The following is a 13,501-nucleotide window of genomic DNA, read 5'->3' as shown; positions in this document are numbered from 1 at the left end:
TGGAGAGGATCACGGGCGCGCTTGTTAGCTGCATGCATAGAGTCACCTGCATGCAGCTTGCGTCTGGACATTGGTTGAGTGACAAGCACACCATCCTGGTACACCATACCAGTTGAGCCCTCTCGTTTTGACAGCAGACGACAAATGCGCGGGCTACTTTTGTGACCAAGTCTCTGTGGTTCAACCTCCGGTCCCGAGAAACATCTCTGTGTGCGAAGAAGGCACATCCTGATGAATCCACCCGGATCAGACCAACCAAACGACAGTATATCATGCGCCTACTCCTTGCAGTCGAGTGTTCTTCCTCCGATCGCGCCGTGCTTGTGCGTCTGTGGAAAAGGACCGAAATTTGCGATATGCTGCCATCCTACAGCGAGCAACAAGTCACTTAATTACAGCGAGAATTAAGTGACTCGTCTCTCGCATGCAAGCAGCCAATCGACGCGAGGGTGGCCGCCCCGGAATGTGCTGCCGCGGGAGCACCGTTCCGCCCAGCCTCATGCTTGTCGCGGGAGCCCACGTCTTCCAGAATTCTTCCGTCACCAGTGACGACTGGCAAGCGGGCAGCGTACCCGCGTTCCACAGCCAAGGACAAGGAAGCCATCCGCCTTTGAGGAGTAGCGACTGCGAGTGTTGAGCTCTTGCCTGACGGGGCTCTTCCTCGTGCTCTCCCTGCCTGCCTCGCTCCCCTACGGTGCTCTGAGCAATCTCTGCCGCTGGTTGCAGCACGGCGCTCTGGCGAGATGACACGTCGAAACGAGCGGCGGCAGGAAGAGCGATCTTCCACCCCTGCGGCGATGTCAGTCCTTGGAACTTCTGGACCGGTCAACACCAATGATGAACTCAGAGACGCCGGTTAAACATGACCTCAACCAACCCAGACGTTCTTCAGGTTCCAGCTGTAGTAGATCAGTCAGCCAGTCGGTCAGGTATCCAGTCAGGAGATCCGGTCAGAAAGCCAGAGGGAGTCAAGGTGAGCTTCACATGGATGGGCAGGCCAGCCAGCCCGCCCACACAGGTCCTCACCCATCCACAGACAACATCAATGGGACCAGGAATCCAGTCCAAGCTAGACGCTGTCCTTTGCAGGCACAATGAGACAAAACACCCTCCCTCGAGCGTGATGTCACAGACCACTCCCCCCCTCCATCATCACAGTCTCGCATACTCTCTTCACGTTCCCGCCCAGAAGAAGCTTTGACTGGAAAGAGAGAGGTGGGGAGAGGGGAGGGGGGAAGAGAGACAGAGAAAAGAAAAGAAAAAGAAAAGGGGGAGGGGTGGATTCGTTGGCGGGAGCTTGCGGGACCGAGACGACAGTACGGCGGACTCATCGTGCTTGCCAGGCGAGGCACAGCGGCAGCATAGCCCACAGAGCAACATATAATGCACTTGCATCTGGCGTCCACTGTTCCCTGGGTGCTCACAAACTCGGCCCACAGAGTGTCCAGGCTGTGCCCACGAGCCGCGCACACGACTTGTACCCACATAGACAGCCTTCTTCGATGCCTTGTCCCCGTCAGTCATCACGAGCAGACGCGCGCTAGCCCCAGGAGTCTGTATGGAGACTTGCTCTGCCTCCTCTGCCCGCAGGCCACGGTTCACTCTCTCATGTTTCTGAGGGTGACCATCCTTTCGGGCCAGTAGCGTTGTTGTCTCTTCCCTCAGTCTTTTCCATCCCATTCTCAAACATCAAGCGGGCCTTGGACGTTGCACAGACACCTCACCGTATTCTTCTCGACATAAAGTGAGGCACAAGACAGACGACGGACGTCCATTCACTGTTCCAACCTGTAGCAGACACGACAACAAACAAGAATAATAATCGATTTCCCCAGCGCCTTATGCCTAGACAATGTGCCCCCCACACCGCTTGAACCATCCGTTCCACCCAGCCAGCCCCCACACCCATCACTCACACCGGCCGGCCCAGTTTACCCAACACCACCACCCAAGACTCTCCCTCCTCTTGCCCTTCCCTCTGCCCACCAACCTTCCCTGCTGGCGACAAGCCCTAGCCGCCTGCAACGACACACCATCTATACCTCCTCATCACTGTCCTCCCCAAGTAACTCCCCCTCGTCGTCGTCGACGTGGGCGTAGTCGCCCCTCCCGCGCGCGAAGCTGTCCCGGGTCGTGAATGGCCTGTTCCTACCGCCGCCGCCGCCGTTGAGACTGCTCCAGCCACCGCCGACGCCGCTTCCATAACGCCACCTGTCGAAGGCCGCGACGCCGGCCCTCCACACCGCCACGACGACCAGCGGCACCGCGCCTGCCACAGCAGCCGCCGCGCTGACCGCAACGACTGGGTACCGCACCCAGGGCGAGTCCGAGTCGAATGCCCCGCCGCCGAACCCCGCCGGGGAAGCGTTGGACGGCTCGCCCAGCCTGATCTGGCCGAATTTGTGGCTATAGTTGGTGTACACGTACCACCCGGCCGCCGCGGCCACCGCGAAGGGGACCGTGATGGCGAAGAACAGCCCCACGCCTGAGATGCGGTGCTTCTTTGCATACTCGTCCTCTTTTCCTGGGCAGATGTGCTGGGGGGCCTGCTTGTCAAATTCCATGCCGTCTTGGCACGTCGACAGGGGGATCTTGCGATAGCCTGTTGGTTCATAGTATACTTCTCGGGACGGGTCATCCTTGCACCACTGGATATGGTCAACTGGCTGGAGGCCCTTGACCAGTTGGCACGAGCCGTGGTTGTCAAGCTCGTAATTGTAGTCGCTGTTGGTGACGTTAGTAAGTGGGTCACGCATGCGGCGGCAGGGTGGAGGATGCTAGCGACTGACCATTCGTAGTCCCGTCGACTGCAGGTGCAGTTCTGGACGTTGTAGACGTGCTGTATCCTGTACCCGTTGTAACACTGCTTGTCTACTTTCTTGCGCATGTACTGCGTCACATGCCCGAAGAGGCAGTCGTCGCCCTGGAGTGGGTGGTTGGGCGACCAGATGCGGTAGTCGGACTCTGCAGGGTCGTCCTTTTGCTCGCACGGCCGATCAGCCAATCCCGTGAAGTCGAGGGTCGTAGCTTGGGTGTCGTCGCCGTCCTCTGTCCACACAACGAACTTCCGCGAGACGCCAGATGCTTGTGTGGTGAAATCGATGACCTTCCTCTCATCTTGAGCAAACTCGAAGTCGGTCCACGTCTTACCCTCGTCCATGGTGTACGATGCAGTTTTCGTCTTCTTCTCCAGTGGCACTATTACAATAGTAGAGCCCTGGTCTCCATACTGCCAAAGCCAGCGGCCTTTCCTGACTTGTTTCCAGCTGATGCCGGCGTCGGTGGTCATGTACGTGTCGGACTCCTCGAGCTTGCCCAGGTACGGACCAACATTGCCCCAGCCAAACATGAGGCCAACGGCTCCAGCGGATGAGAATGTCTTGCGGTGGTCCCTGCGTTCGGTGTAGCCATGGATGTGCAGAGCACACTTCTCATCGCCCTTACCACTGCAGTCAAACTTCTTGTCCTCAGAATCCCTGTCAGGAGGCGGCAGGTAAGCCCACTCAGCGCCATCGTTATGACTGATCTGAGTGCGAAGCTTCTTTGGCTCATTCTTCTTGTCCCGATTTGCGTAGATGTTGACCATCGTGACGCCCTCGAGGCCCAGCATCTTCTCAAAGTCCACAAAGTAATTCTTGTCACAATTGACACCCGAGATGGACATGACGTAAGAGGTGCCGTTCGAGTTACTCTTCATGATGTCTCCGTGTTGTACGTCATCTGACGTCTCGGTGGCCACAAACAGGTTGATGGCGTGAGTGGAGCTGTCGAGAACGGTGTATGCGTGCTGGTGAGGGACCTCGAAGTTGTAGGGGAAGTGTGCCTCGGCATATGTTTCGCCGTCGAGACTGGTGAGAGCCCGGAGGGTGTTCTTGGTGGTGTTCTGGGTTGCCACAACGATAAACTCCGACATGGTCGCGAAGTCCTTGACATCATCTTGGAGCACCTTCTTGGTATCGAAGAAGTCGTTGCTGCCAACAAGGACCCAGGGATTGTCGTTAACGTCGCTGTCTTCCCGCTGCCTGGCCCTGCAGATGATCTGGTCGTTCTTGCGGAATCTGAAAGCGCTGGATCCGGTGAACTCGCACCGGTTAACATAGCGCATGATGGTCTTCCAGTTATCACCACGATCCTTGGAGAGCGAGGCCTCATCGTAGCAGTTGTCGCCGTCGGATGTGCACTTTTGGCCGACCCAGATGATCCAGTCTCTCTTGTCGGGGTGGAACGAAAGTGGCGAGTACCGAGACTTCGGGTTGGGCTTCGTGGGCGCCTCGAATTCATCGAAGGTACTACCTCTGTTAATCGTGTAGGTAACCTTTCCATCTGTCTTGATGAAAAAGGCCATATCCTTGAAGAATGTATGCGGAACGATCCTCCAGTACTGGCTTTTCAAGGCATCGGGCTCCTTCCAGGTCTTGCCGGCGTCATGAGTAATCATGATCTTTCCGTCAGCTCTTGCGATGATGGTCTCGTCGTCCGAAGAGCTCGACTCGCCGCGCTCAAGATAAAGCTTCTCGACATCTCTGGAGTTCTTGAAGACGTACTGTGACGCCTCGACCTTGCCGCTGCCGGGAGCCTTGGGCGGAGACTGCGATTCGCCACACTTGCGCTCCACCGGGTCGTCCTTCTGCTTGCCAGACGTCCTCTTGCACGTATTTCCGGGGATCAAACGCCACCCCGACGAGCCCTTGAAGGTATCGTCCGGGCCTGCATTCTTGCAAGCGCCATCTGGTGCGATGACCGGGCCGGCGGCCTCACACTGCCCATCCTTCCTGCGGAAGTTGTAGTCGCATTCAAAGTCGTCATCGGTGCAGTCACAGTCGGTCGTCTCGACCGTGACCAGGTGGAATTCCTGTTTCATAAAGCAGTCGGCGTCCTTCTTTCTGCGCGTGTACTTCTGCGTGTGGCCCATGAGACACGTAGGCTTGCCATCTTTATCCACCCTAGCCCACCAGTCCTCCATATCCCCTTTCTCACAGGTACGCTCGTGCAGACCCTCAAAGTCGATGGAAATAACGTGGAACTTGGGATTATCATCGTCGCCAGTCTGACCAGTGAGGATGAATTTGAGACTCGTGGAATCAGGGGTCGTTGTCAGAACCCAGGGCTTGATCTTGAGACCGTTCGGTAGGTCGACGGTCTTCCAGTCCTTTCCGTGGTTAAGCGAGTACTTGAATTCACCGACGTCATCCTTGTTAGAGTCGTGGATTGCCACCAAAATGTTACCCTGATCACCGAACTCGTACTTGTGTGGCCCGAAAGGTCCCTCCAACCAATGCATGCCGGCATCGTCGGAGATGTACAGCTTTGCTTCGGAATAAGGCTTCAGGTAGTCTCCGGGATTGCCATTGGCCATGATCAACCCAGGGGCCGGACTTGAGAAGACCCTGCCAACGTTGATCAGCTGCGTTACGGAGTGCAGATGGATCCTGTCGCCAGCGTCGTGCGTCTGGACGTAATCAAAGGTTCGCCCATCGTCATGGGTAATCTCCGAAATGATCTTCTTCTCGGCCAAGAAGCTCTTCTCCACCTCATCGTAGTTGTCCACCTTGTTGACCAAGAATATTCCCTGTATACCGGCGATCTTCTCAAAGTCGACATGGCCCATCATGTTACGATTTGTGTGCTCAATGTTGCGAGTGAAGAACGTGCCGTTGGAGTTGCTCGTGAACATGACACCCATGGGGTTGGACGGGCGCGTGGTCATGACATCAACCTGGATGCTGTAATTTGTGCTCTCCAACACGGTATACGCCTCTTGATCGATGCGGTGGTCTGTAGGGAACATGGCCCGGTGCCACTTGAGCGTGTCGTCGGTGACAAACAATGCCATCTCGTCCGTGTTGAGGGAAGTTGTGGCGACCAGGAGGAACTTCTTGACGGCAGCGACATTCACAATGCCCTGTACGGGCCTGTTGGTGTCCAGGTTCGGCTCGAATTCCTGTATCGCGCCCTTGGAGTCCTTGGCAGAGAAGAAGTTGTCCGAGATGAGCAGGCGGGTATCTGATCTCAGCGGGGAGAAGGAGTCCCTCACGGCGCACAGGATGCGCTGCTTGTCCAGATCCTCCTGGCCTGTTGTGAACAGATCCGAGGACTTTGCCCACCAGCACCCTGCGGTATTGCCGCGGAGGAACTTGGCGTCGCTCCTGAAGCCATCTGTCGTGTACATTGCTATCTCGTCACAGAAGATGCTCTGGCAGTCCATGCCATTGAATATAATGCGGTCGGGGTCGCTGGCGTGGAAGTTGAAGATCTCGCCTCGGAATATGCTCATCTCGGCATCGGTGAAGAATGTCTTCCAGGTCTTGCCACGGTCGAGGGTCATGTAGTGTGTCACGCCCTCGGTCAGGATGTAGGCCCGCTCTTTGCTGAACTCGTGCATGACGAGGGCAAAGGCCTTGCCCTCGGGGACATCGGACACGCGGTCCCATGTCTTGCCGCCGTCATTGGACTGGTATACATTCTGGTCGCTGATGTCTTGGAAGAGGATTATATCGGACTGGTCGAAGTAGTTGAGGTTCTGAGGGTAGTGTGGGAATTCCTTGACGGCGATGTTTGGGTCGTCCTTGGCTTGGACAGCCAGTGGCGTCGTACAGAGGGCAGTCAGCAGCAAGGCGACAGCCTTGTAAGCTCCCCAGGCCTTCATCGTGTCGGCCGGAGCGTTGTGGTAATCATGAAGGAGGGGATTGGGGAGAGAGGTGTGTGTCTGTCTGTCTGCGTGTCGATCGGGGAGGAGGAGGGTCCGAGCTGGTGCTTCGAGCTGGCTAAGTCGCGGGTCGATGAGAGGAGGGCGCTGAGTGGACACGATGCGCGGTCAGAAAGGCAAGCAGTACAAATGGCGATGCGGGAGGGGCTTTGCGATAATGGTTCTGTACGAATAGTGGGAAAACGATGAAGTGTCGTCGTCGTCGTCGAAGGCAGGTCAGGTCCTGTCAAAGGATGGGTCTGCTTATGCTAACCCAGGCGATGGATGGCATGGGTGGCGTCGTCTCGTCTCAGGGCGCCCGAGTTCTGAGGCATACGGCATAGGTACGGGCAAACCGCAGGCGTATGTTGTCCGTGCCTGGTACCTAGGTACTGTGCAAACCAAGCTAAGAATAGAGAGGTACGCAACTGACAGCACAGCTCCCCTAGCCGTGGGCCGTGGGCCGTAGGCGCCTTGGCCTTGGCCCTGCCCTGTGCCTGCCTGTGCCTGCCAGCCTGCCTCGCCCAGTCAGACAGTGTGGGTCCTCCCGCGCTCTGCTGCACCAGGAGAGGGCGTCCCCTCAACACGACGGTGTAGGCCTAGCGTGAGATAGCCCTCGCTCACAGCTCCGAGTGGCTCCAGCCTGATTCGGCGCACAAGCTTCCAGACCTCAGGAGCTTGAAACACTCCTCGTCACTAGAGCCACGCTGGCTCCACCGTAGCTGCGTCAGGCAGGGTAGGGGCCTTTGGGGGCATTCTCCATGAGCGGGCGGGAAACTAACTCCAACCTTCACATATTGACAACTGTGTACTCCAAAGTCGATTACAGCTAGATGCAGGCACGTGTGACCAGTTCTTCCGGCCAGGCTCAGTGGACGACTTCCAAGCTTCATGCAACTGGCTGCCTGACGCGTGGATAAGCTCGGGAGAGCGAGGTGGTGGGCAGCAAGCAGCACTGCGAGAGCCAGAGCCAAAGGTTTTAGGCCCACGTTGGTAGGCCGCAGTGCGAGTTTGTTTCAACCGCGAGCATCAAGTTTCAACGGCGCCTTTCCCTGTGCGGTGGAGTTTCCTGATGTCACACCCTGGAAATGTCCCGAGTCTCCGGAGCAGAGAACCCGGCTCCCCCACGCCATCAGGGACTTTGAGCCTCACCTCACATTTAACAACGCCTTCGACGACACCTTGTCTACGCAAGCATGTATGACATCGGATGGAGATCTACAATGAGTGGTACAACTACATAGCCAGGTAGCTCATGGCACAGGAGAGAATCTGACATAGGACAGCTTGTAGACACAACACATCTCACTGATCACAAACGCCTTGGTCAAAGTTCCGATCCAAATGTTGTGTGTATATAATGAGACGCATTTAAGGTAGTTTTGTTCTCCCTCAAGAAACGGCGTCGACAGCGGTGAATTGGACCGGCAGGCAGGCGTCTTGGCCCCAAAGCTGTACAAAGGAAAAAGAAAGAATTGACATCTTGATTTCCGCTCTGGCAATGTAGGCTAAGTGGGCTTGGTCAAGATCAGAATCTGGCCCCCCGGAGAGAACGGCCTCCTTCGCAGATGCAAGTTCAGCCCCTTGGCGCCTTTCATCTTCTCTTTGCATCCGACATATCCTGCCATCAATCAGACACACCCTTCTCCCCAACTCCTGCCAACCCCAATCCCCCCGAGGTCGACGACTTGAGGCTGTTCCTGCCCGGTTTTGAAAGGCCTGGCAGGCCAGACTCGCTCCGCCCATCATCATCAATGTATCCAAACATGACAACCAGATCGCCAAAGAATTTGAATAAATAAAGCCCTCCACATATACCCATGTTGTCTGACGAGATGGCCACAGTGGATTGGTCGAAATGATCTGCGGAGCCCCAATCGACATGTTGCACTGCCGCTCGTCGTCCAGTCGTATGCAGGGTTGCTTCAAAGGGTTGGATCCGCACAGGATTTCCAACCCTGTTGGTCGAGACGCGAGTTTTGTCCCGAGTGCGACTGGACGGCAGGGCTGTCGACACCGTTTCCTTTTAGAAATAATACAATAGCAATTATGTGCACATATAAGTATAGTAGGCGTTCCGGGCCTCAGGTGCTAGCCAAGAACCCCCCAGTGGTGGGGAATCAGGCCGGGACTGAGACTGCGGAATCCGCCGTCTCTCGAGGTATCAAGTAGAAAATGACGCTGAACAGGAAATCGCGAGAAGGCGTATCATCATGACATGGCGCTTAGTTGGAAAGAGTCACGAAGATGGTGCCACCGGCTTGCGCAGCGACCTGTCACAGAGTTAGTCAAGTCCGGCGTAACCACGGTCAGAGGGAAAAGTGACATACCGTGCAGCCGTTGCCGTTGCTAGGGCTGAAGGAGTTGGACGAGTACGAGTACGTGCACTTCTGGCTGACGTCGCCGCTCAGCTCGATGTTGAAGTCCAGGGGAGTGTTGCTGGTGGGCGTGTTGTGGAAGATGGACAGGAAGGTCGTGCCATCGTCGTTCACGCTGGTGCCCAGGTTGACACCGGCCCAGTTGCCAGCATTGTTGGAGTAAGGTTTGGGGCTGGTCCACTGGCAAGCAATGTCCTTGTCGAGGCCCTTCAGGTTGACGTAGTACTGAGCAGAGGTAGAAGCTCCACCCCACACGTACGACTGGTTCTGGTAGGGGTTGTAGAGGTTGTAGGTGGCACCACCCTCGACAACGTTTGACAGGATCATATCCTCCTTACCGGGGTAAGAGGTCTTGCACAGGGACACCTTGTCGCTCAGCTTGTTGACGACCTTGACGTTGCCTGCACCTTTCTGGCAGAGCTTCTTGGTGCTGTCAGGGCGGGTGAGGTAGAGCTTGTTGTCGAGGCCGCACCAGAGGCCACCAATGGACTGGCCGGTGGCGCCCTGGGCGCCCTCAGGCCACTGAGCCATGTCGTAGCCCTCAGGGCACTGGTAGGTGCCGAACATGCCGGGCTCCAGACCACCGTCAGGGGCCGAGTAGCTGGAGATGGCCTTGGTGGAGCCCACGGTGAAGGCACCAGTGCCAACGTTCAGAAGACCACCCCATCCAGAGTGATTAACCTGGGTGACAGCAACGGCGCCGTACTCGGTGGGCAGCGTGCTGCAGTCGATCTCTCCGTCGGGGAAGTCCGCGTCGATGCCGGATGCGCCCGAGGAGGACGAGCTCGAAGTGGCCTTGGGAGCAGGCGAAGACGAGGCGGGCTCGGCGGAGCTGCTCGAGGGAGTGGCGACCTTGTTGACCTTGGCCTCGAAGAATTCGCCAGCGGCCGCGGAAGTTGACTTGGCAGCCGAGGTGGACGGCTGGCTCGGGGTCGGTGTCGGCGTCGGCGTTGGGGTGACAAAGGTGGGCTCCGACTCTCCAACGATTTCGCACAGCTTGTCCCTCAGACAATCCTCCGCCTCCTCGGGAGTGATTGACTCGCCGCCCAGCACGTAAGCCGTCTCGAGGGGGGTCTCGTAGACCACGACCACATCCCGCTCGTTCAGGACGGGGGAGGGTCCGCGCTGCTTAAGCTGGACCACATGAGGGGCCTGGTCGTGCTTCTTGGCGTGCTGGTGTCGGTGATGGTGCGCGTGAGGCTGGGCGGTAACACCGGCAGCCAGAGATGCTGCAATGGCAATGTTAAGAGCTCCCTTCATTTTGAGTTCTGGGTCAGATTTTCCTGAAGATGTCTGATACTACTTTGGTGTGTGAGAGCTAAACAGCCATGTCAGTATGCGTCCTGAACATCGACATGGTCCCTGCGACAGGACCGCAATTGCACTGTGGGATAGTGCCAAAATGATAGACGAGGATTGCGGGCCCCGGCAAAGTCACTCCAGAGCACAGTAGCGAGGGCCTTCCAGTCTCGACCATGTATCGCTCTCTCGAGATACACACAAAATGGGCAGGGACTGGCTCACATTTTTTTTTGTTTAGATGAACGACGTTTAATGAGGTTGCGAATCCGGGTACCTGTTCGAGATGGATCGAGCAGGACGAGATGCTGGGAATTAACGAACGAACGGACGACGAGACTAGACGTAGTGTCGAGGTTGTTCGCGAGTTCCAAAAGAATGTGGTAGAGAGCAACGACTCTCTGTTGGACGGAGGAAGCGACGCGATGCCGTGGGACCAGAAGGGTGAGGAGTCTCGCGAGGAGGACAGTGGGCACTTGAACGAGAGGGACCGGCGAGGATTATGAGCGGAACCTGTGGGAGGGACAGGGGTCGGGAAAGGGGAGAGGCGCAAAAGAGGGAGCGGCAGCGTGGCCTGGGGTGCCGTGTGGGCGTGAGGGCGTGCGGGCGCGTGGTGCGTGTGGGCGAAGGAGCAAAGCTGGAAATGAGAGATGGAGCCAGGACGGGAGATTATCCAGAGCTCGACGGCCAGGGGTCTCGTGGCTGTCAACGGGATGGGATATGGGGTGGGCCCTGTTGCACGCGAGATTAAATTAGCCCAGGGGAGGGTCAGACCAGACTAGGAGATGGGCGACGCCGATTGACTTTTAGCAGCAGGGCCCGGCTGCAACGACTGCAACGCACGAGAACAGACGCACGACACGAGGGCCAAGCCTCTGCGGGCAAACCCCCCTCTGCCCGGCGACACGGCCATACGAATGTGACGGTGCCGTCGAGCCCAGGATGCCGGCGAGGGCCAGAGTGCAGATCCGGCCTGCACCAGCGCAATCAGGATGGGACTCACCGGCTCAGAGACCTAAAAAGGGCTTGGGTATGGTCGCAGAGAGGACTCCTGGAAGGAGGCGCAGCTAGACTGTGATGTTGCGAAAGGGGGCTCTCTGTATACTTCGGGGACTCAAGGAGGACGACGTGGAGCACTGATGATGCTCGGTTCTACTCTTAATAAAAATGCGGGGACTGACAGACGATCATAGACACTCGGTCGTTATGCGGTCGTTGCACACTTTGGCTAGAGAGTGAGGAGGAAGGGATAAAGCGAGAGCGAGCATACAGGGCGGCGGTGGCAGCCATGATGAGGATCTCCACGGTGGCAGATGTTCTTTGTTGGACGATCAGTTGCCGCGTTGAAGGACGTGCCTACGGCTGCCGCGATGGCTGGAGCCAGTGGGCAACAGTGCTTTGTCCTTTTGACCCATCGTCAATCTCAGCCGCCTCTGCCATCTCGCCATATCGCGGGTGTTGATGGTGGTTGGTCGTGTGTTGTCATCTCTCTCCCTTGGTTGAGATTGATGTCGGCTGACCCCTCCCTTGCTCAGATCGACACAAACCTTTCCATGGGGCCACACCACCTCGACCCCGGCTTCTGGCCCTGTACCTGACTTAGTCCCCTTTGGGAACCCCAAATTTCCCAGGCTAAGCCAAGCATTTGGAAGGGCGGCTGGTATTGGTCGGGCTGCACCTGACCCGGCCGGCCAGTGCCATCGTGGAGGGGCTGGATGCTCGATTTCGTGGTCCTAAACATTGGCTACCATCGTAGCCTGCATCTGGAAGGAGACCACGCCGCAGCACCGGCGGCCCAGTTGTTGATGTCGTGCCTCTTGGCGTCCTGGTTGGCAGGCTGACAGGTTGGACTCGCAGCCACGGGGGAGGCGCAATTTGCATCTCTTCATCTGCGCTGGCCGTCCAGCCGCCGTGCCGACCTCCCAAACAGCACATCACAGGCTGTTGCCGAACCGGCTCAGCCCTGTTCACAACCGCCAGCTCGCCTGGGCATCCAAGAAAAGAAACCCAATTTTAAAATTCCCATTGATGCAAAGTTCCTCAGCAACGTCATAAGGCTTTAGAACACTTGGAGCATCAAGGACTGGTTCTAATTGGCTTCTGTCGAGTGGCAACCCTGCAGCTTGGTTCGGATCTTGTCCTGGTCATGACAGAAAGACATCACCCGTTCTGCCGTTGCCGTATCATTATTCTCTCAGTGCCCTGGCCCTGGTCCGGCCGCACGGTTACCTGCGCCCAATCTATCTATCTGTCTATCTATGTACGTACGTAAAGCCATGCAATGTACCACATCAAGGTTTTTGTGTATGCACAGACTCTGGGGACACAACCGAGGACCGCCGCCCCTCTTGGGGGGGGAGAGGAGGGGGGCAGGCCTGACAGGCCATCCATCCATAGGCCCTCCCCGCGATCTGATCGACGAAATGAAGGCCAATAATTCTCCTAGTTGACGTCCCTAATCTGCCAACTCATTGCGATGGCCCAAGGCCGCGCGAGTATCGCACCATCTCTTTTGGGCGTTGGCCGCTGGCTGATGCTCTCTGCCGTCGTCACGGAGGTGGAGAGTTGATATCCGCGGCCCCAGGATTCAGCAAGCCTCCTGGTCCTCATTTCCGCTGCTCGCAATTCCCAATATTGAGTGTCCACCTCGACCACCGAGGCGACGTTGGCGAGTCTCGTCCTGGCTGCATCAACAGCGCATGATTCCCAAACAAGAAATGCCCTCAATTATGAAACAGGCAATAACTGATGCTGATCATCGGCTCTGGTCGTATGTTCACCCAAGGCTTTCATTTGCGTTGCCAACCGTTAGACTTCTGCTACCGTGATGAGCCCGGCGATGTGGACCCGCCGGGTCGGCTTCCTTCTCTTTTAGGGCATTCACTTTTCTCCCCTCTCAAGCAGTCGCAATCGATTCCTCCTCCCCAGCAACGCAACAACCGAAGCAGATAGCTGGATCTGGCTGGCAGCCGTAAGCAATGTACGCGCGGTCTTTCATACCTGCCTAGGTATTGTGTATTACTTATTACCATTTGGCCATCTCGACCTCCGGTATCAGTCACAATCTGTTTCCGCCCTCGGCTGAGACCGATCGGGGTTCATCTCAACAAGCATGGCTATCCTCGCCTCGCCCGGCCCT

General features: G+C 57.0%; 2 protein-coding genes across 2 annotated transcripts; both read right to left on the bottom strand.

Moving 5' to 3' along the window:
- Positions 1-2,036: 2,036 nt before the first annotated feature.
- On the bottom strand, positions 2,037-6,646 carry INS49_010325 (uncharacterized protein; the record flags this gene model as incomplete). Its single annotated transcript, XM_043171051.1, has 2 exons — positions 2,037-2,724; positions 2,790-6,646. 2 exons carry the CDS (start codon positions 6,644-6,646, stop codon positions 2,037-2,039), a joined length of 4,545 nt encoding a protein of 1,514 aa, XP_043025616.1.
- A 2,264-nt stretch (positions 6,647-8,910) lies between these two features.
- On the bottom strand, positions 8,911-10,323 carry INS49_010324 (uncharacterized protein; the record flags this gene model as incomplete). The annotated part of the gene is made up of 2 exons (XM_043171050.1): positions 8,911-8,958; positions 9,016-10,323. The coding sequence occupies 2 exons, from the start codon at positions 10,321-10,323 to the stop codon at positions 8,911-8,913; spliced, it is 1,356 nt and encodes a 451-aa protein (XP_043025615.1).
- Positions 10,324-13,501: the final 3,178 nt, after the last annotated feature.

Source organism: Diaporthe citri (genome assembly GCF_014595645.1).
Source record: "Diaporthe citri strain NFHF-8-4 chromosome Unknown scaffold_4, whole genome shotgun sequence".
Lineage (NCBI taxonomy): Eukaryota > Fungi > Ascomycota > Sordariomycetes > Diaporthales > Diaporthaceae > Diaporthe > Diaporthe citri.
This window is presented reverse-complemented; position numbering and strand designations above follow the sequence as displayed.